The sequence below is a fragment of the Panulirus ornatus genome, chromosome 1 (assembly GCF_036320965.1).
Source record: "Panulirus ornatus isolate Po-2019 chromosome 1, ASM3632096v1, whole genome shotgun sequence".
In the NCBI taxonomy this organism is placed as follows: Eukaryota; Metazoa; Arthropoda; class Malacostraca; order Decapoda; family Palinuridae; genus Panulirus; species Panulirus ornatus.
The window spans coordinates 66,615,965-66,639,896 of record NC_092224.1 but is presented as its reverse complement, the minus strand read 5'-3'; the positions used below and the strand labels follow the sequence as shown (position 1 = coordinate 66,639,896).

At 42.4% G+C, this 23,932-nt stretch overlaps 1 protein-coding gene across 1 annotated transcript in view; it reads left to right on the top strand.

The window, feature by feature from the left end:
• The window catches only part of LOC139749440 (uncharacterized), a 360,449-nt gene that overhangs the window by 181,109 nt on the left and 155,408 nt on the right, over window positions 1-23,932 (top strand). The window contains exon 3 of the mRNA XM_071663349.1: window positions 7,030-7,095. Within this exon, the coding sequence (XP_071519450.1) occupies window positions 7,030-7,095 (66 nt within the window). The remainder of the gene's footprint in view (window positions 1-7,029; window positions 7,096-23,932) is intronic.

Here is a 23,932-nt window from a genome sequence, read left to right as displayed (position 1 = left end):
TCCTCACTGTTACTCACTCTTCCATCCTCGTCGCTCAGTTCGGCTCAGTTTGTTCCGCGTGCCCACATTGTTCTGAATTCTCTTCTGACACCAAAGAGCTGTTTATATTCACGTCGTTGTGGGCTCTTAGGGAATGCTAGGTGTTTAGGTTGTCGGTCCGTCACGTACTTTCTTCCAGAAGGGGTGGATCGAGGTGTTTCCTTCCCCTCTCCATAACTCATACACTCGTAACTCGTACCATTCATTCTTGTTGTCATCATTCGGAAGTTTTCCATCAGTTCCCTTGTTGGATCTTATAGTCAGAGCAAACTGTCCAAGCATGTTTCAGCTCAGGTCAACCCTAGAGCGTATATATCTTCTCAAACATCTCATTGTTCTTGTACTTAAGGTGATTTTGTCACTGACCAAATTTTAGTTTGCCTACCTGGACTTACCAAATGTCCTGGCGAAGTTTTTGTGCTTGATCTCACCCAGATATCTCCTCACATCACGACTCTTCTTATTTCTTTCCCCTGATATGGTATTCATAAGCTGGCCTGTTTATTCTATTTTTCATCTTCATAACACTACATTTTCCAGCGTTAGATTCCACGGGTCAGTTGGCTGACCTGTGCGGCGTCTTGTCTCGGTGTCTGCAGTATTTCTCAGTCTCGCTCGACTTTCACCTCTTTCATGATTTTGACATCGTCAGCAAATACACTCACGTAATGTTTCCGCCTCCTCCAGCACATTATTGTCATGGATTAGAAATAGAAATGGCTTCAGCAGTGAGCCTCGGGGGATCCCACTTGTCACACTGACCCAGCTGAGGAAGGCTCCCGTGACGTGTGTTCTTTGTCCCCTCCCAGTTAGGTAGGGTCAATCCATTTCTCCATTTCTGTAGTCTCAGTCTAACGTCAGGTTGAGAATCTGCCAGTATTCAAGGCATTTTATGGATGATATGCATCAAAAGCCTTTTGACAGTCCACTAGCACCCATCTCTTGCTGCTACGATATTACTCACTCTCACTTAACAAATTCAAGAGATTCTTTTATGTATGTACATGTTGTCTTCCATTAATTTACGTGCGTCAGTCAGTAAACCCTTTGTTTGCTTACTGACTATATATATATATATATATATATATATATATATATATATATATATATATATATATATATATATATATATATATATATTTCCCAGAACCTTGCAGGCCATGCCTGTCGGCGAGTAGTTCAAGGGTAATCACTTGTCATGTATATGTACATTGGTATGACTGTCTTTCGTACAGCTGTTGGAAGATTGACTTCGTTGAGGGAGATCTTAAGCTACATTACCATCAGCGGCCTGTCACGTGTCTCCACACACACACACACACACACACACACACACACACACACACACACACACACACTCCTGGAGACCAGATGGTGAGATACCATCTGGAGCTTCATGTGGGTCCAGCGCCGTCGCAAACTTCCTCACTTTCAGGGGTTTCGTTTCGTTTACTGTTTTGTGGGTTTCACGCCTTTAACCTGTGGGAGTAGAACATCCAGATCTTCCAGAATAAACACGGGCTTCCGTTATGTGTATGTGTGTGTGTGTGTGTGTGTGTGTGTGTGTGTGTGTGTGTGTGTGTGTGTAGGCATAAAAGAGGACTTATAAATGATTATGCAAATATTGACATGGAGAAAAGGAAAAGTAGTGGATGAAGTTAGTAATAGATCCGTCTCGCGATAATAGATGTGGCTCTCAATAAGGACGACAGGAAAGGTCTCTCATTTTCATCATATCCCCCACCTTCTACTCCGCTCCTCCTATTCTCTCTCTCTCTCTCTCTCTCTCTCTCTCTCTCTCTCTCTCTAATCCAACATGCTTATACTGGAACTAGTGTGTTTGTCACCGCCACGGTGAGTCCTTGTCACCTTCTCTTTGTTCGCTTAATACCACCGATGTATTTGTTGGTCACCACCACTGTGTGTATCACTGCTACTCTATTTCTGTTCGACACCACCACCATGTATTTCTCTGTCATCACCACTCTATCCGTTTGTCTCCACCACTCCATCTCTTCGTCTCCACCACTCTGTCTGTTCGTCTCCACAACTCTGTCTGTTCGTCACCACCATTGTGTTTGACTCTCACCATTTTTTGTCCTTGTCATCACTATTTATCATCATCATCCGTTACACCGCCTGTTTACTCGTTTATCACAGCTCTTGTTTCCCCTGCCTCGTCGTTAAACACAGCGATTATGTTTACCGTTGTGGTTGTGTCTGCTACAACCAGCGTGGGTTGTTACCACCACTATCAGCAGTGTGTTTAGCAGAACCACTGAGTAGCAAGAGTAGAAGGAGCCAAGGATCCTGACGCTACCTCATTGTGGCGGGAAAAGGCGAGCAGAAATAGAAAAAAAGAATCATATCGACTTGAATGTTGTCAAATAATCAGTTCCTTGTGAGAGGTGGAATCTATGTTGTCCTGACGTGTGATGGTTGCAAGGTTTCATGTGATCTAAAACCGAACAAGGACTCTTAGCCAACCAATGAAAGTCTTGACAATCTTCTTAGCCAGCCAATGAACATTTTAGCAATGATCATAGCCAGCCTATGAAAGTCTAAGCTATCATCTATACCAACCATTGCACGTCGTAGTAATCATCTTAGCCATTCCATTGAACGTCTTAACAATCATCTTAGTCAGCTAATTGAAGGTCTTATCTATCATCTTAGTCAGGCAATTGAAGGTCTTTGTAATCATGTTAGTCAAGCAACTAAAGGTCTCAGGAGTTATCTTAGGCATCCATTGCATTTAGTTCGTATCTGTATTTCATGTTGAGTTCTCCCTTCACTTGTGGAGCTGGACAACAGCCATTGTTCTGTGTCTGCCACCGACCCTGTGCAGTCTTATCACGGCTTCTGTGTACATCATCGTCCCCCTTGTTCATGTATAGCCACCAAGGAGACACCGGTGGGTCGTGATGGCTGGTTCCTCTCGCCACCACCACTGGTGCAGTCGTGACGGGTTGCTGCCGCCTCAGACCCATGTTCTCGTCCACCTTTGTACATCAGTATTAAAGTGCGGGTCTCACCACGCCTGCTCTCCTTTCATAATGGTTCCGACTCACCATTTCTACCTGTGTTTTATGATACAGGAAGAGTGTTTGTCTTTTGCTATACGCCAGTATGTTTGGAATTTATCGTACGCCAATGTGTTTTATTTTACGCCAGCGTGTTTGTGTTTTATTATACGCCAGCGTGTTTGTATTCTATTCACCCTATTTTGTCTACACATTGTTGCACATCAGCACATTCGTGTTTCATGAACACCAAGACGTTCATCGTCATCATATGTAGGTTCTGTACATATCCTGCCGCCACTATATTTCTGTCACCAGGGCTGACTTTGCTTACCACACCAGTATGTTTATCTCTTCCCCCATGTTTATCCTCACCACAGGCCGGGCCCGAGTTGTCACGTGAAGAAGGTTTCGTTGTCATCTTAGGTGTGTTGCGTTGTCTGGTAATGATCCTACAAAATAGATCCTGTGTGTGTGTGTGTGTGTGTGTGTGTGTGGTGTGTGTGTGTGTGTGTGTGTCGTAGCGTCTTATACAGCCTCCTCTGTGTCATGCTCCCTCGTAACTGACGGTCAGAAAGGCCGTGCCGAAGTTATGGTCCCCGCCAGGGTTCCTGGAGCTCAAACGTATGTCATCCTTACATTACGAACACGGTCGGTGTTTTCCTCACGAGTCCATGAAAGTGACTCCGCACGTGGAAGGTGACACCCCTTACTCTCACTTTCGGATCATGTTCGTCTAAATATATCGAGCGGTTCACCAAGACGGATGATCTCCCTCACCCGCTCGTCCGCGGGAGTTACTGCCGCCTCAGCTGCTGTTTATGGTGAGGGTAAAGAGGGTTTGGTGGTGAGGGTGAGGGAGTGAGGGAGGAAGGAACCGCGTGATGCCCACAGTTGTAAATATTGATTATGCAATTTGGAAGTTGCCGGAAGTCTAGCGTGTTCGTTAGGTGCGTGTTGTCTCGAAGCATTTTGTGGGGTGACATGATTGAGTACGCTTATTACTCAAAAGTTTATTATTACTTTTTTTTTTTTTTCCTTTCTGTTGAAGTGGATAGTTGGGTGGTTACTGTGCCGTGATTCGGGTTTATTTTGTCGTTGATAGATGCGTATTACGGTGGTGGCTTCTGTGGAGAGGGTGAATGAACTTCTCCTGGCTGAGTCAGGATGAGTGATCTTGGAGATGGTTCGCTGAATACTGCTAGATAACCCTCAGGTCCCCACTGCCGGACGCTCCCGACCCCACGACCGGACGCTCTCGACCCCACGACCGGAAGTATGGAGGACCCACAAAAATCCATAACATCCCCGTCATCACGTGTGGTAAACACGGTCAGTCTGTCTGTGGCGGCCGACACACAAACACACACACACGCACACGTGTAAACGCTTTAGCCTGAGGTGTAAGTTGCCACACAACGTGACGAAAGACGAAACTCTGTATTTGATACGTGTTTAATGTTTACACTAATATTATTACTGAAGATTGGCTGAGAAAACAGACATTTATAGGATATAAACTCATATATTTCGTATATCTTTATACAGGAGGTTTTTTCTTCTAGTAAACTACAGACTAATATTGGCCAGCGAAGAAATCTGTGCAAAACAGACCCTCTAACATAACGTCCTGAGTTCGTGGTGTACATCTTCAGTGTTGTGATCTTCTGCCGCGATGTTAATCAGGTTATGAAATGGTGGCACACAACCCCTCCACTGTATATGTATATCAGCAGCATGCTGCTCCCCCAGCCCGCGTCGGGAAGAGAGTTTAGCACCCGTGTGGACGCTGTAAATAGCACAAATACACACTACCCCTGGCTTTCACCAGGTGGAGTAAATATTATATCTGAATCTCCTTAGTCGGTAAATAATTGACGGGGCAGAGGTCCGATATTTGAGGGTTCTTATAGCGCACATGACACTCCATTGCTGTGATCATAGGATTTAATGCCTTTACAGCCTTGTATATGGATTCCTTCTTTAAGGAATTTCCGGAATTATAGTTTCAGACTTCTCCTACAACTGTATATTATTCTGGGGAGACATTATCACGAAGCCTCCCCACCTGGTCGATATATGCCTGCCATGGGGAGGGATGAATAAGCACCAGTTCCTTTTTTTTCCGCCATATATATACCTGACCGCCTTTCCCGTCATAGCGAAGTAGCATCAGGAACAGACAGACGACTGGGCCCCTCAGGGGTGGAAAAAAAAATCTTCACTTGACTCCCTCATCTGTTCCTGTCTTTAAAGAGCAATAATACAGGAAGGGAGGATTTCCAGTAAACTCCCCCCCTCTTCTCACCTCCCGCCCCTCTTGGTCTCCTTCAACGACACGCACGAGAGGCGTGGGCGGTATTCTTTCTCCCCTCACCCCAGGGATAATGTACCACATTACTCTCCAGTAATACCTGCTACCTTCATTTTGTCCGCCTCTCCCACAGTCCCCCTGGAACACCTTGCCTGTGTGTTTATCCACCAAAACATAAGGATCATGAGGCGCTGGGTCGTGTCCTTACACAGGGTGTACCCTGGTGTGGGGAGATGGTAGGTTACGGTGTGGTGGTACTAGGAGAGGGTGTATGTGGTGTACCGTGGATGTGTGGTGATGCTAGGACAGGGTGTAGGTGTTGTACTGTGGTTTGTGGTGGTGCTAGGACAGGGTGTAAAGTGGTGTACCGTGGTGTGTGACGGTACTAGGACAGCGTGTAGGTGGTGTACCGTGGTGTGAGGTGGTGCTGGGACAGTGTGTAGGTGGTGTGAGGTGGTGCTGGGATAGCGTGTAGATGGCGTACCTTGGTGTATGGTTGTACAAGAACAGGATGTACCGTATTGTACCACGGTGTGTGGGGGGGAAGCAGGACATGGCTGGGTGTGGCAGGTGTTGCGTGTGGCTGTCACTTGTATGTTACACCCAGGAAAATTTTCCTCAAAGATTATACCACACCCTCCCCTCTCCTCCCCTCCCGCCACAAGATGTGGCAACCGTAGTTGTATACCACTAAAACCTATTTTGATTTTCTTCCGGTCTTCGTACATCACTTGCAGTCTTACATCACTTAAAGGCTTACAACACTTACAGTCTTACATCACTTACAATCTTGCATCACATACAGTTGTACATCACTTACAGGCTTACAACACTTACAGTCTTACATCACTTACAATCTTGCATCACGTACAGTCTTACATCACTCACAGTCTTACAACACTTACAGTCGTACATCACTTAAAGGCTTACAGCAATACAGTTTTACAACACTTACAATCTTACAACAAATGTGATCTGAAACAGATAATGATCCATGTTTCAAAACTGAATATTTTACCTTAACTGATGTATTATTATAAGGTTAACAATCACGTAACACTGTCAAGATAAATGTCATGTTAGACACTAACGTCAAATTCCCACGTTTAGTATCCTTAAAGGAATCTAAGTTTAAGATATGTCTTTCATGTAAGGTACTCAGTTTGTAGGTGATGCACTGGCTGGCTATTTGGAAGAGGAGTTTACATTTGATTCTCTCTGCTTAAAGGAAAAGAGTTTTCGATTTTGACAGGTTCTCGTAAACCATGAATTAATTTGTTATTTGCTGTCAGAATTGAATGATTTATCGCATGAAATATCACATGTGGGTTTATTTCGCTACATTAGGTTTAGTTGTGCTTTGATTATTGCGTTCCATCATTTATGATACATATGATGTTCTTTTGTTTCTTGTTTTGTTTCATCTTTCCAGTAGGATAGATGTGTCATGCATTGCATCCACACATCTATCACGTACCATGTATTTACCCATTGTCTATATTGACCGAAGGAAATAATCCTCATTATTCCAACATGAATAATTTCGTTTATTGATATTCAGTTATCATTTCCCAATATATCCTTTCATGATAACTTAGTTATTGTGTGTTTACGATAACATTGTGCTGATTACTGATCGTCTTCCTCCCTCAGATAGCGTGATCGTTGACCGGCAGTCGGCGCTCACACAGCCTCCCTGCAACATGGACGATATGGAAGGTGAGTTGAACCTCAGAGTTCTAGTCGTAATGGAAGGTGAGTTGAACCTCAGAGTTCTAGTCGTAATGGAAGGTGAGTTGAACCTCAGAGTTCTAGTCGTAATGGAAGGTGAGTTGAACCTCAGAGTTCCAGTCGTAATTAATTGTTACCGTATGGATAACTACAAGTGAGTATCATATCTCGCTTGGGTAGTACATTAACTGATTATTATCGTACGATCTCCGTTTATCTATCTATCTGCAGGAGTACATAAATAGACTACTTTCGTGCGATCTATGTTTAATGTCTCGCTGTGGTAGTACATTAATTGATGACTTTCGTACGTTTTCTGTTTAGTATCTCTCAGTAGAAGTACATTAATTGATTACTTTTGTACGATCTCAATTTGTTATTCATAGGTCTGTATTTTTTGTAACGTGAGGGGAAAATATCTGTTAAATTCTCTTATTGAACTTCTGGAGGACACAGGTCCACACAACCCTTCGGTACGATGGCTTGGCCACTGATTTGATCCTTACAGGGTCGTATTAACAGCCAGGCCTTCATACCCAAGGGTCGTACCGTCGTGCTCAGGAAGTTTAACATGGCTCTGACTGGATTAGTTTTCAGTAGTTTTAGGTGATTTCTGACGTCCACTTCTCTAGATCTGATTTGCTGTGAAAGAAGCTTAAAGGTGAGTAGAGTGGTGAGGGCTGCACACGCTTCTCACTCTTGCTGGAATTGACAATTATTGGCTGGAGATGATTTGCCTAGGGTGTTCCCTGCCTACTGTAGACGCCCAGGAGAGAGAGAGAGAGAGAGAGAGAGAGAGAGAGAGAGAGAGAGAGAGAGAGAGAGAGAGAGAGAGAGAGAATCCAGCCTTGGGTAGGATGACGTTGGTGTGTGTGTGTGTGTGTGTGTGTGTGTGTGTGTGTGGCGGTGTGAGGTGAGTAGGGTGACCTAGTGGTGGCGGGCGGGACTTCGTCTATGTTTGGTCGTAAGTGGACGAGGGATATTGATCGGAAGCCGTTCAATTACAGTCATCAAGGAGCTATAATTATGGACTGTTACGCAGCCTTAGTAATGATAGCAACAGCAATGATGATAATATACGGACATAATTATTTCTTTCTTTCACAAGAGTATTCACTGGAAGCCTGACACATGCATGGCTTTACACTGTGGTCATTAGACTCACCAAACTACATCCAACAAAATGTCGACCACCCGCCTGATCCACTACACGGTAGAAAGGTATCAAATGACATGAAAAGGCCTATAAATGGAATATGATAGTCACACTGAACTATGCAACAGGCTTTTCTTTTTTTTAGCAGAGTTTGTATATATATATATATATATATATATATATATATATATATATATATATATATATATATATATATATATATATATTTCTTTTCTTTCAAACTATTTGCCATTTCCCGCATTAGCGAGGTAGCATTAAGAACAGAGGACTGGGCCTTTGAGGGAATATCCTCACCTGGCCCCCTTCTCTGTTCCTTCTTTTGGAAAATCAAAAAAAAAAAAAAAAAGAGAGGGGAGGATTTCCAGCCCCCCGCTCCCTCCCCTTTTAGTCGCCTTCTACGACACGCAGGGAATACGTGGTAAGTATTCTTTCTCCCCTATACCCAGGGATAATATATATATATATATATATATATATATATATATATATATATATATATATATATATATATATATATATATATATATGTTATATTTATTATTTTTTATTATGCATTGTCGCTGTCTCCCGCGTTAGCGAGGTAGCGCAAGGAAACAGACGAAAGAATGGCCCAACCCACCCACATACTCATGTATATACATACACGCCCACACACGTACATATGCATACCTATACATTGCAACGTATACATACATATACATACACAGACATATACATATATACACATGTACATATTCATACTTGCTGCCTTCATCCATTTCGTCGCCACCCCGCCACACATGAAATGGCACCCCTCCTCCCCCTGTGCGCGTGCGAGGTAGCGCTAGGAAAAGACAACAAAGGTCACATTCGGTCACAGTCTCTAGCTGTCATGTGTAATGCACCGAAACTACAGCTCCCTTTCCACATCTAGGCCCCACAAAACTTTCCATGGTTTATCCCAGCCGCTTCACACGCCCTGGTTCAATCCATTGACAGCACGTCAACCCCGGTATACCACATCGTTCCAATTCTCTCTATTCCTTGCACACCTTTCGCCTTCCTGTATGTTCAGGCTCCGATCGCTCAAAATCTTTTTCACTCCATCCTTCCACCTTTAATTTGGTCTCCCATTTCTCGTTCTCTCCACCTCTGACACATATTATCCTCTTTGTCAATCTTTCTTCACTCATTCTCTCTATGTGACCAAACCTTTTCAGAACAACCTCTTCTGCTCTCTCAGCCACACTATTTTTATTACCACACATCTCTCTCGCCCTTTCATTACTTACTCAATCAAACCACCTCACGCAACATATTGTCCTCAAACATCTCACTTCCAACACATCCACCCTCCTCCGCACAGCCTTATCTATAGCCCACGCCTCGCAATCATATGACATATATACTTGTTATTTGATCAGATACTTATATAAAAGTGCTAAAACAATGTTTCTTTGCATATTTAAATTCAGTACGTGAACAGTATTGCTATATTAATTTTATTTTTTCCCTTATGAAATGAGTGTTAATGGAAAATGTAGCGGAAAAAGAAAAATTAGAATTCGTCAAACATTTCAACTCAGTTTTTCCTATATGAAAAAACATGTGGGAACATGCATCATTCCTCATTCCTGTTATCACTTGTGAATCAGTTATATCTCAAAATAGGAACGCACTTGCTGCACTAATAATTTTATGAACCAAAATGTATTGGTGCAGTTTATAATTTTATGGAAATTATTTACATGGTAATCGAAGACAAGAGGAGAGATGGCGTTACAGTGTATAGTGGTGATGATAACGTTCTTGCCTTTGTATGGTAAAGTATGAGGTATGGAACAGATGTTTATGTTGGATATTCCATTAGTTTCCATGATGACAGTGCCCCCCCCTTGAACACGACGATACGATCCTTGAGCACGACGTACGAGCCTTGAACACGATGATATGTCTTGAAAATGACGATACGACTCTTGAATATGATGGCACGACCTTGTTGGTGTTGAAGACCACGCCATAGTTTCAAAGGATCGTACCCTCGTCTCTGTTACTTGTAGGGCACAATGAAGCACTGTTAAGACTGAGGCCCTGTTCACAGCAAGCTGAAAACTTGTACGGGAACTAAGCGTGATGGTGTACCATCACTCGGGGTCAAAACGTAAAATGATAAAAGGTCAGGCAGGCTGGCTGGGAGTGTATTTGTTACAGCTGGGTGTGGCCTACACTTGAGCCAACGCTGTATCTGGGGGCAGCGTTTCAACATTATGATAGGGGTTCACAATTTTAGTCTCTCCTCGTAATGAAATTAGACATTTTCTTTTTTTCTTTCGTAGAACTGCCATTGCCTCCCGGGGTATTCATGTGACACCCCATCGCATAGCATGATGTACTTGTGTTTGTCAGTACCTGAAAGTGGTAATATCTAAATGATAATTAGTACTGACAGGTAATATATATATATATATATATATATATATATATATATATATATATATATATATATATATATATATATATATTTTCTTTTTTCTTTTAAACTATTCGCCATTTCCCGCGTTAGCGAGGTAGCGTTAAGAACAGAGGACTGGGCCTTTGTGGAATATCCTCACCTGGCCCCCCTCTGTTCCTTCTTTTGGAAAATTAAAAAAAAAAAAAACCGAGAGGGGAGGATTTCCAGCCTCCCGCTCCCTCCCCTTTTAGTCGCCTTCTACGACACGCAGGGAATACGTGGGAAGTATTCTTAATCCCCTATCCCCAGGGATAATATATATATATATATATATATATATATATATATATATATATATATATATATATATATATATATGAACGTCAATATTATGAGCCGTAATTACTCATAGGGTTCATTGTTTATGGCAGTAGTGATTATATCATTATCTGTACTAGTAAATGCTACATTGCCTTAAGATTCCTTTAGTCTGATGACTCAATCTTTGCTGCAGGAAGGCGTCATAACCCATGAGTATGATGACTAGTCATCGTACTGAAGGGGTTAAGTCATCGTACTTATGTGGTTGATAATGATGATATTTAAGCGATGACTCAAGATCCACATTTACTGTGTCCTCTTAACGCGGTCCAGCCATGCTGGCCGTGGTTGTTGGGCGGCATACTAGGCTCGCCAGGGGAGGTTTATGGCAGAAATAAGAACCTTGTGACATGTTCTTGTCAATTGCTTGTCCTGGTCATGTTGCATGGGACGTGTGTGTAATGTCCGCCTGACTTTGGGTCCTGCTGGGTCAGCTCCTGTGCAGCTTCGCCCTCTACACCCATGACTTATATTACTTTAGTCACTCCTACACCAGACTGATAAGGATATGAAGAAAACATGTGCGTAATGATGTATTAGGGTTCATTGTGTAGAAGGGAAATGATATGAATAATGGCCGTTATAGCAGTAGAATAGGGGTAGAATTTTTTTTCTCGGACTTCTATAATGAAACTTAAAAAGAAATACTTTGTAAAGAATAAAGAACTGTTAATCTAAGGCAACCTTTTGAGCTATTGACTTACACGTGTAAGCCATTTATAAATAGAACCCGACGTCAGACATTGAAATCAAACTGTTGTGTGATGATGTGAAAGTTCTGCATGGAGAAGGGGGATTGGAAACTGCAAAGTGGGTCACGACACTACCCACATGAGTCTAACTACGTTCAGGGAGACCACAAGAGGATTAATGTTTCCCGAGTTTTAAAGAACGGAGGAAAAAAAAGAGGTAGCTGATAAGGGCGCGTCGGGGGTCAGTGGAGGTAACCTTTCGAGGAACTCCACGTCAACAGTGGAGACGTGACCTGTGGTTGGCTGAACATCTTCACAAGTGACTGAAAAGAGTTCAGTGATCAGTATCGCAGCATTATGCCTTGTATGAGGAGAAGTATCATATTACATTGTATTAAGAACTTTCTTGGATATCGGTTTAGGATATCTAGGGATTTGTTTTGGTTTATATTTTTTTTTTTTTTTTTTTGTTAGCTCGAGTGCGAGTTTGAATAGAGAAACTTGGAGGAAATTAAGGGTTTGGATTAGACACCTAGGAGTGGAAATGACAGGGAATGGAACCATGGAAGCGGAAGTGAGTCATAGGGTGGGTAAGGGGCCGAAGGTCTTACTATAATTGAGGAAGGTGTGGAAAGACGGAGGGAAAAGACGGGCTTGTTTGTTGTGGTCCAGATGGTTTTATATGGATGCTAGGCTTAGGTTGTAGATGACACTGTACGGAAGGAGAATGTGTTGGAAATGAAATGGTTGAAGACATTATGTGGTAAGAAATAAGATGAGAGAGAGAGAGAGTTGTGATAAGAAGAGTATGGGTTGGTAAATCTGAAGAGGGTGTGCTGAATTGGTTTGGACGTATGAGAACGAGTCAGGGAGGAGAGGTTGACAGATAGAATGTATGTGTAACATGTGGAGGGAACGAGGAAAAGCGAGGACTGAATTGCAGGTGAAAGGATGGAGTGAAAAAGGTTTTGAGTGATCGGGACCTAAACATGCTGAAGGTTGTAAATTTTGCACGAGATAATATAGGAAATTGGAGGGATGTGGTATACGGGGGTGGACGTGCTGTCAGTGGAGTGATCCACAGCATAAGAAGTCGGGGGAAACCATGGAAAGGTCTGTGAGGTCTGGTTGTGTATAGGTGGAGCTATGGTTTCGGTGTATTCCGTTTGACGGCAACATAGATGCACACACACTCCCGCCCACACAATATCTTTTTTTATCCAATACCATTTTTGCTTTCACGAAAGTTTAGCCTTTACCATTTTTTTATTTCATTTGACGAAGTTGAATTGGACTAACGAGGAATATCTATCTATAGCTGCGATTGGTAGACGTGCATCGGTTAGTAGGCGTATATCGAGTATGCTTCGTTATATAGTTAACTTTCAGTATAATAATGTAAATCATTTTTACTCGGGATGTGGGAATATACATTTATCTCTACCATTTTGCTATTTTCAGAATGTCGACGTCAAATATAATGAGATTTCAATTTTCCCCCACCAAGGCGAGGGAAACTTCCATGACAGTAAGATAGTTTGTAAAGTTACGTGACCTCACCCTGGAGAGGTGTTGGTTTGATCTTGATCCAGGAACTGGGTGTGTTAGGACGTGCAGGTCATGGCGGGAGAGCTAGGCTAGGCTCCGGATGTGGCAGCTCTGCAGCAGCGGCAGCTGAACCCGAGACTTCTTGCGGTTTGGGGTCTCTCGCCATGATGACCCATCGCATGGTGTGTTCACTTTATCTGTGTCAGGGGCAGTAGGGCGCTATTTTTGTTGTAGCTTGTCTCCATGCCATCCGCCGTTCTGTGTTATACAAGCGATGATATAACGACTTAAGTCATGCGCTTGCGCACCAATACGGTCTCAGAATATGAACAAACCGTCTAGATTCGATTGGTAAGGAAATGCCAGAGATGGATAAGTGTACAGAAAAAAGGAAAAATGAAAGATATATATTTTGATTATGTTTTTCAATTATAGAAGGCATGGTACAAATTGACTTAATGACCGTTACATACTGGCGGCTATTAAAACTGGCAGCATACGTGGGCTTTTATGAATACATATTTATGTATATATAAAAAAGATAATTCGCCTATTAGATTTTCTATTTACATTTGTAACATTTTGCCTAAAGTTAATTCAAACTGCAGTCTAGTTTATTTACATAATAGGAAAATGAGGGAAAAAAAATTGATAAGCGTTCATCTGTTTAGTACTAGATCAATGATTCATAAGGTTCATATAAGTATTCTATGGAGCCTTTTAACAAGTAATGTTGTGTGCTGCTGGATCTATAATCCGATTCACTTATACTCTGACGACTCAACACTGCATTCATTCACATCCTTCAATTCTGCTCCCTCTTCTCTCACTCGATCTGCATCTAGTCTTAACAAAGCTTCCTCAATAAACTCAGACACGATATCTCAGTGGGATACACAAAATCTTGTTGAGTTCAATGCCTTTAAGACCCAGTGTCTACCCATCTCTATCGAAAACTCCTCACAACTCTCGTCTCTCCTTTGATGGTTCTTTAATTCCACCTCATGATTCAGTGAACATATTTGGCATTACTGTAACATCCGCTCTTTCTTGGAAATCCCACATTACGGGAATAGCCAGGTCTACATCGAAGAAATAGTTGCTCCGTTTATACAAGAGATTGATTCGTCCTTGCATGGAGTACTGCTCTCACATCTAGGGTGGTTCTACCTGTGTATCCCTACTTGACAGAGTCGAAAGCGGTCCGACTTATAAACTGTCCCAGGCTAATTTCCAAACTTGAACCCCTTACCCTGTGCCGCAATGTTGGTTCACGTTCCCTCTTGTATAGTTAGTACTTTGGTTTTCGCTCCCAAGAGCTAGCTGCTTGTGTACTAGACCACGCAATACTCGGCACTCTGCTGCATCACATGATTGTTGTGTAGCCATCGGCAACTCAAGGTGGGCTGTTTTGATAACTGCTTCATTCCCTACACGTCGAAGCTTTGGGATTTTACCTTCTCATGTCTTTCCCAGTACCTATGACTTGGCACACATCAAAAGACAAGTCTTTCGCTTTCTCAAAAATTCGTAAATACTTTCCCTTGTCTTTTCTTTGTCCCCTTCATATTTCTCTCTATATTTCAATTAAGGTCCAGCTTTGCTGTGGACTTTGGTACGTGACTGGAGCCTTCAACATAAAAAGAAAATATGCCAGAGCGGTCTGACTCGAGCTAGTTGAGCCGTCTCAGTCACCACAATTCAAACATTCCTCGCGGTGAATGAGAAAGTGCATCTGTATGTTCGATTCTTTTGCAGCGAATAGTGACTCAACTGCGATGTGTTGGAGTTTGGTTAGAGCGAATGACTCACTCCTTACTGTTTCTTGTGGTGGCGTCTACAGTCACTTCCTTCGGTCGCTTAATGAAGGATGCACAGGCGTCCCTCTTCATAGTGATTTGATTTGTGCCAGTATCCCCGGCAAGTTTATTGTGAGCACCCCATGCTCATCCTGTAAGCGGGAGCGCAAAAGGATTACGCGGGTCACTGAGGGGGAGTCTTAGTCAGACCCCAGCGGGTTGATATTATATAGGATGTTACAATTTGTAACAGGTATTTCATTACATACATTACATAGTTTCATATGGTAAGTTTTACTGACTAGATGTAAAACGTGGATACATAACGTTTCGGTTATCTCGTTATTAACAATAAGGTGTTGTGACATATCTTGCAGGGTTTGCTCTGATCTGTCCCTAAAAGGCTCATAGTACATATCCCCAGCCAACACAAGATACAACTGTATATTTGAGGAAATGTTGTCCAACACAGAAGATATATCAACACTGTACTCACGCCCAACGATTTGGTATATAACAGTAAGTGATTATGTACACGGAGATGCTGGATTGATATTTTGAAATAAAAAAAATATCTGGGTTTGTAGGTTTATGATAGCTGAATGTTGTCCTGTTATTTTTGTATTTGATGGATGCATCCAGCGACGTTGAATCCATTACTTTTTCCAGATTTACACTGCAACAACAATGCAATTTATATCTGTCGTCCAACGCTCGCGCCTTCTATTACGAGACACGAGTATTGAATATGAATCCAACAGTGATTTTGTCACATTTGCCTGGACAGGTAGACCCAGCCTGGTGTGTGATGCACTTAGAACTGTACTATAATGCACTGGGAATCTTATCTGCCTGGGTCAGCGGCTACCGAACCTCACTCCAGGGGGTTATGAGAAAGGCAGTGGGGTTGTTTTTTGTGTCCTCGTAGTTCTCTATATTTTTGTGGTGTATGAATGGGCACCTACTGGCTTACTGGAGAATAGCCATCAAGATTATGTTCTCCGTTTTTCGCTAGTATTGTCACGAGATCTACTCTCCTTTGCTGGTTTTTCCCCTCCTCCGGTGACACGATAGCGTGATGCACGTCAGCCAAAAAAGAGCGATCCTCGGCACCGCAGCTTCAAGTGACTAGGTCACAGCTTGGCCAGGCATATGCCACCCCTTGGCTGGATTGACTCCTTTATAACATGTAGGTACGGCCCTTGAACACGATTTGACGACTATATGATGTAGCTTATGACCAGGCCCTGAAGGGTCAGGTCAAATGTCACGTCATCATACCCATAGGTCGTACTTGTGTGATTAAGGGTCGTACGGTCGTGGTCGAGAGATTTGCTGAATTTTGCCTGGTGTTCGATATCCTCGCCAATATAGCATTCAGTTGTCCTGTGCTAATTTTCAGCGTTCCCTGATGTTAAGACGTATATCCTTGACTGCAAGACTTCATCACACAGTCTCTACGCTGACAGGGCGCTCGCCTGGCTCTGCGGGAGATTGATATTGAACGCATTAGAAACACGAAACGAGGTAATTCGCATTCATGATCCCCGTTCGGACCGGAACCTGTAAATTAATCGCAAGGTATCATCCGAGGCGGAGACATCTGAAGGTTTGAGAAAACAATAGTTGAATGTCCTGAGCTCTCTCTCTCTCTCTCTCTCTCTCTCTCTCTCTCTCTCTCTCTCTCTCTCTCTCTCTCTCTCTCTCTCTCTCTCTCTCTCCTATCTCTCTCCTTGCTCTGTTTTAAGAGATATCATGTGACGAGACGAGACGAGACATTCTGAGTGGCAGGTGTCCTTGACTTTATTGTCTCGCTAGGAAGACGTAGGATCAATAGAGCCACCGGCGTGAGGAAGGAACTCGTTGAGCAGAGGAGGGCATCTGGTGCCTTCACTACAATGGTTCCTCCTTCCCGCTGACTTGGAGGATTACGATAGCGAGGTTTTCCCAGGGTTTATGTACCAGCGTCGTGGTGATGATGATGATTGTAAGGTTTCCAGCATCAGAGAATCCAAGTTGTTGATGACCAGAGTCATGTTTTGTAGAGCAGGTTGTGGTTTTTCAGTGTTGTAGGTCGTGATGATTGTGAGTTTGTGCAAGCCGATGCTGGGAGATTGAGATGACTCTGTGGGTGAGCCGCTGGTGTGAGTGGTCAGGTGGCAGTGGTGGCGGAGGCTGGCAGATCTGTGCTCAGGTTGAAGTGTTATGGTGGTGAGTTTCACATGGTGGTATGATGGTGGTACTGGTGGTATTAGGAGCGCTAATGGTTGTGGTGGTGGTGGTGGTGGTGGTAGTAGGGTTCTAACGACGGTGCTCCACTGTGCTGAACGGTGGAGTGTGGCGGGTGATTGTGTGGGTGGTGATGGTGGAGGTGGCGCTGGGGAGATTCAAGTGTCACTACTTCAGGGTTGTTGAAGGTTGAGGTGTTGGGGGTGGTTGGAGGAAGTGGATTTCTATTTTAACCTTAGTATTGTTGTTGTTTTTGTTCATGTTTCCTCTTTTATTTTCTTCATCGTCTTCATTTTCTTTCTTCTTCTCTTCTTCTTCTTCTACTTCTTTTTCTTCTTCTTCTTCTTCTTCTTCTTCTTCTTCTTCTTCTTCTTCTTCTTCTTTCTCCTCCTCCTCCTCCTCCTCCTCCTCCTCCTCCTCCTCCTCCTCCTCCTCCTCCTTCTTCTTCATCATCTTCTTCTTCTTCTTCTTCTTCTTCTTCTTCTTCTTCTTCTTCTTCTTCCTCTTCTTCGTCTTTCTTCTCCTCCTCCTCCTCCTCCTCCTCCTAGTGGTGGTACTAATCTAGTAATGTGGTTAGGTTCTATGTCAGTTATCCAGTTGTGATGAACACAGACGTGCTGTGGTGTTGCTTGTAGTGTTGGCGGTGGAGGTGGGTGTCAGTATGCGGCACCACAGTGTTGCTGAGATGTGCTGTGTTGTTGCCCTTGCGCTTTCAGTCACAGGGTGTGACACCGCTGCTCAGGTTTTGCGAGCAACTGACACACGATGGTAGTAGTGAAGGTAGAGGGTTTCAGATGTCTGCAACGCCTGTGTTTTGCGTAAGGTTGAAGTGTTGGAGTCGTCTGCTTTTGCGATGTCCAGAGTTGTAGCGTTCAGTGCTGAGGTTTCTAGTGCAAGTGTTTTACTGTTGCTCATGGTTACAGTCTTTTTAGTTTTCTGGTTTCTAATGCATGTGCTTTAGTGTTGTTAGGGGTTGAGGTGTTGTGATGGTGGAGGTTGTTAAACGTTAAGTCGTGTTGTGATAGTGATGGTAGTCGTTGTTAAAAGTTAAAGTTATAGAGAAATAAATAGATGAATGTTTATTGAATTCAGCCAGCCATTTGACTGAAAGTATACGATTGAAATGTTAACGAACTGGGGAATAATAATTGTTATTAGTTAATTAATCACAAAAGAGCTGAAGATCAAGGTGGGCTTTCGATAAACACATGAGTGAGGTATAGCTACACAGTACTTCAAATTTTACAGAGCAGATTCCATGGTTAATGAATATAGAATCCAAGAATTTTGTTTGTCTCTTTTAATGTTACACTGCGCTGTTTACTTGGCTTTAGGTCGTCAAACATCATCACACTCAAGTGCTTTTCCTCATTTACCTTCCGTAGCTCACTGGAATTCTTATCATAGCTTGCCTTTTCATCTGTACTACCAGTATGTAAAACTTTACACCATCAATATTAACATTAATTTACCACCCATCAAGCAAGTCCATTAGCTTGTCTATGTATATTTAAAGCTGCAGACGTTCAGTTTCTGTCATATATTCATTTCCCAATGTAGTTTCGTCCGTGAATTTAGATATCTTACAATGCAGCTGATAATATCATTGATATATATGGGTAAGAGGACCGCTCCCAAGACTGGTCCCTGCACTACACCACTTGTTATGTCTAACAGTTCAGAGACTTGACCAGTAATCACTGCTCTTTGTTTACCTCCAGTCGGTCATTTTCTTAAACATCGAAGTACAACGCCATCTCTACCATGTGACTTAATTTTTGTTAGTAATCTTTGATGTGGAACTTTATTGAATGCTTTTTGAAAATCTAAGTAGATGATATCACTTGTTATACTTTCATCATAGATGTCGATTATTTCATAAAAGAAAACTAGCAGATTTATCAAACAGGAGCGATTCAGTCAAAAACCATGTTGAGAGTCTGTTATTAAGTGGTGGTCCTCTAAATGGTTTACAGATTTATCCCGGATTAGTTTACCAATTATAGACGTTAAGCTAATTGTACAATATGATTTACGGGTTGAGATTTATTACCTTTTTTGAAGATCGGTGGTACATTGGCAAATTTCCATTCCTCTGGAACATATCCCGTAACGAACGACTTGTTGATAAGAGCAGCCAAGGGCTTAACTATCTCATTTTTTGCCTTTTTCAGTGTGTCCTCGGCTGTAACTGATCTGGGTTTGATGTTTTACTTACTCTTATTCCATTCATCTTTTATATCAACATGTTTCTAAACGTTTTCTCCTTTTAGCAACGGAGCTGGATTCGGGACATGTATCCTAAATTGTAAAATTCTTTAGAGTTTCTTTTGATATTTTCAGTAATAGACCCCTCATTCTGATGTTTGTTTCATCGTATAAATCTCTTAGTGTCTCTGCCCAAATTCACGTATTTTGCTCTGTCTTGTTGGTCATATGTCTCTGAGTATATTAAGTGCAACTGTATTAGACATCAAGCTCTTCTCTATGTCATTGCTCCACCACCTCAACTTCGTTCTGAAACAAAACCATCCTTTACGCACTGGCACATATGTTCCCTCCACTGCTTTGAAAGTATTACTAAGTGTATTGGAATTATTACCGACAGACACATAACTAAAGAGAAAACTAAGCTAAGTTCTTGCTTAGCCGTGCACTTATTCGTGGACTGTTTATGGTGACATTCACAACAGCAAGACTATTCTTGTATCCGTCTATACGGAAATTGCTTGGTACAAGGTGTTTGTGGGAGAGGCTAGGGCGGGAGGGGGTCTCGGTGCCATAGGGAGGACCGTGCTGGTATCTGACCACTAGTGTCATGGTGGTTGAAGTGAGCGATCGCACCTCAGACCCTTTTTAAAATACTCGAGAAAATTTTCCACCGCGTCGCTGATTCATTACTTCACCGGAGGGTTGGAGGGTCTGGGTATATGTCAATGTCATGGTGTATAGATTAGGCGACCACAGCTGCGTCACAGGCCCCTCGAGAAACACATCCTGAGCTACTGGTTCATTGGTGAAGCTACCAAGTATACCACCTTCACTGTGGTGTTGTGGTGTGGTGGTGGTGGTGGGAGAGGTTTTGAAACTGTGAAATGGGATGGTGATGGTGAAGGTTGTAAAACGTTGAAGTATTGTGTTGGTGAAAGTGGTTAAACGTTGAAAGATGCTCGTGGTGATGGGGAAGGTTGTTGATAGATGAAATGCTGTGGTGGTGCTAGTGGATGTTGTTAAACCTTGAAGTGTTGTGTTGCTGATGGTGGCAACGCTGAAATGTTGTGATGGTGATGGTAAAGGTTGTTAAAAGTTGAAGCCTTGTGGTAGTGATGGTGATGATAGATGTTATTAAACGTTGAAGTGTTGTAATGGTGATGGTGGAGGTTGTTAAAGGCTGAAGTGTTGTGATGGTGGATGTTTTTAAACGTTGAGGTGTTGTAACGGTAGATGTTACACGTTGAAGTGTTTGGTGGTGATGGTGGAGGTCTGACGTAATAGATCGAGTTTTTCTGCAGGATGTTATTGTGGTAAAGCGTTGGTGTTGATGAGAGTAGGTCGGTGCTGATAAGGCCAGGAATGTTAACCCCTCGAGCACGGTGGGACGACCTCGGGTCGTTTGACATGACTAGTTATAGCTGTCTACTGCGGACCTGAGCTGGCGTAAAGTCCCCCTGGGTATGATGGCCTGGTCTTTGACTCTCTCTCTCTCTCTCTCTCTCTCTCTCTCTCTCTCTCTCTCTCTCTCTCTCTCTCTCTCTCTCTCTCTCTCTCTCTCTCTCTCAACCAAATATTAATCTGGCTAAATTCGTACCAACCGGAGCGCTCGTTATAGGGCTTCTTGTTAAGGAACAGGACGTCACCCGGGGGAGCTTCGAACCAATCACCTTCCCGCGATATCCGAGACGGGAGTAGACAGCCTGCGAACCCAGGCTCACACAGCTGACGTTCAACAATACCCCGTCTGAGGCGTGCACTGAGCCGGTCGCTGTGTCTGGAGACGTTGGCACTCTCTCTCGTTCATATTGTGCTGTAGCTTCAACAGCTTCTCGACCTGAGTTTGTGATTTGTTAGATGTTCGTAGGTGAAAATCGTGAGTTGTGAGCCAAGGGAGTAATGTAGATGTGGGAGCCTTGTATGCTTGGGATTTTTTGCATTCCTGTGGGTGGAGGAGTGACGTGGCCGAAGTATGGTTGTGTCTGTAGAAATATCACGAGCATGTTGTTGACGTTGTGAGTGTCTGGGGTGTTGTGAACGTGGAAGTGTTGTAGACATGGAATGTTAATTGCCGTAGGAGTGTCGGAGGCGTAGGGGGGTGTTGTGGACACTAATGAACACACTCGGGAGAAACAAGCCGGATTCTTACAGTGTTCAACGCTGGTGCGTAGTGTGTACGCGGTGATGAGCTGCGCTATTTAGTTCGTTCTCCAGCAGCCTTCTTCAGTCGACGAATCTATCTGACGTAGAGCCTCAGAGTCGTGGAATCCTTGTAGCTCAAGACCTGCTGCTTATCATCACCAAGAAGCTTGACACATGGGCCCATCTTGGCCCTTGAGATGTAATTCCAACTCTGTTGTATGCTTCGCCGTAGCGTCCATGACAACATCAAGAGACTAGGCTACTGGCAGGAACCGTCAGGCCACCCGACCCATCCACCTGGGTAGATTCGTATGGGAGGTGAAGTTTGCATGACCACAATACAGTTGTCCTCACAGGTTGTGAACTCAACGTCCATGGATCTAATGGTGTTGTGGACAGTCGGTAATGTTTTCCGGGAATTTTTATTTTCATGATTGTGTTCAAAACAGAATTATGTAAGTAATAAACATTAAGGGAATTTAATGGCTTGATTAGTTTTTACAAATAAACGTTAAAAAAACGGTAAATGTTATATATATATATATATATATATATATATATATATATATATATATATATATATATATATATATATATATATATAACAAAGCAGTACTGTGATACAACTGATGCATAGTAATGTCATGTGTTATCAGTAATGATGACGATCGATATTTTATGGTACTATAATGGTAGTTGCCTCTGATGTATGTGTGTTACGTGTCTGGGTATTCATTGTGGCTCACTGACCATTAAGACTTCCATAGCTATATAATGCTCGTTCTCTCTAATGTATGTGGTGCGTGTCTGGGACTGATTGTGGCGTAATGACGATGTAGCGTTTGATAGTCAATAAGTCCAACAAGGCTTATATATATATATATATATATATATATATATATATATATATATATATATATATATATATATATATATATATATCCCTGGGGATAGGGGATTAAGAATACTTCCCACGTATTCCCTGCGTGTCGTAGAAGGCGACTAAAAGGGGAGGGAGCGGGGGGCTGGAAATCCTCCCCTTTCGTTTTTTTTTTTTTTTTCTCCAAAAGAAGGAACAGAGGGGGCCAGGTGAGGATATTCCAAAAAAGGCCCAGTCCTCTGTTCTTAACGCTACCTCGCTAACGCGGGAGATGGCGAATAGTGTAGAAGAAAAGAAAGAAGAATATATATATATATATATATATATATATATATATATATATATATATATATATATATATATATATATATATATATATATATATATATATATATATATATATCCCTTCCCTTGAAGAACGTGGTAGATATAATTTCTTTTTCCTATTCTTTATCCTGTTATGTCTTTTTTTTTCTGTGGAATTCTGTCTTTTTGGAATTCTTTTTTTATCATTGTCTCGTAATGACACTTGTTCCGGTCTGAGATATTTCGGAACGTTGAGTGGACTTGTTTGATGAGGCTGTCGAGTGAACAAATGCTGTGTGTGTTCCACTAGGCAGGTATAATGCCGAACGGCCAAGTTCATTCAGCATTCTGTTTGACTAGACATGTTCACTGTATAATGAAGGAGGTATTTGCGTATGTCTAATGGAATGGTTCGCTCATGCGCATTTCGCTAACGAGGAGGCAGGTTAAAAGTATGATGATTCTCATACATGTATGATAATTCTGAGGATTTTATGAAAATGGTAACTGCCGCGTATATCATATGCAAATGTCAGTTGATTTTGAAGCAGGCGGGCAGAATAGGGAATGTACTGTGACGTTCAAAATGATTTATGCTATTAGTAAATAGCATAGTTTATAATTGAACCATAAACATCCGTAATGCTTTGAAAATATATTCATCATCGTGAATTATGTTAGACTTGCATGATAACTTTATACAAAAAATGATTTAAATGATAATTTTGACCTGAGTCTCTTTGAGGATTACATACGCTCCATCAACGCCTTTTTTCCTATTATTCTTTATCTATATCTTTACTTCTTATTTGTCATATATATATATATATATATATATATATATATATATATATATATATATATATATATATATATATATATATATTAGCGGCTAGCCTGAGCCAGGCACCCATTTTATCGACCAACCCCTTGTGGTGGATGAACAGCAGGGTTAACTGTGGACCGATTGCCGCAACCGGGATTTGGACCCATGCGCTCGACCTTGGGCGGCCCGTCAATGCGTCACGG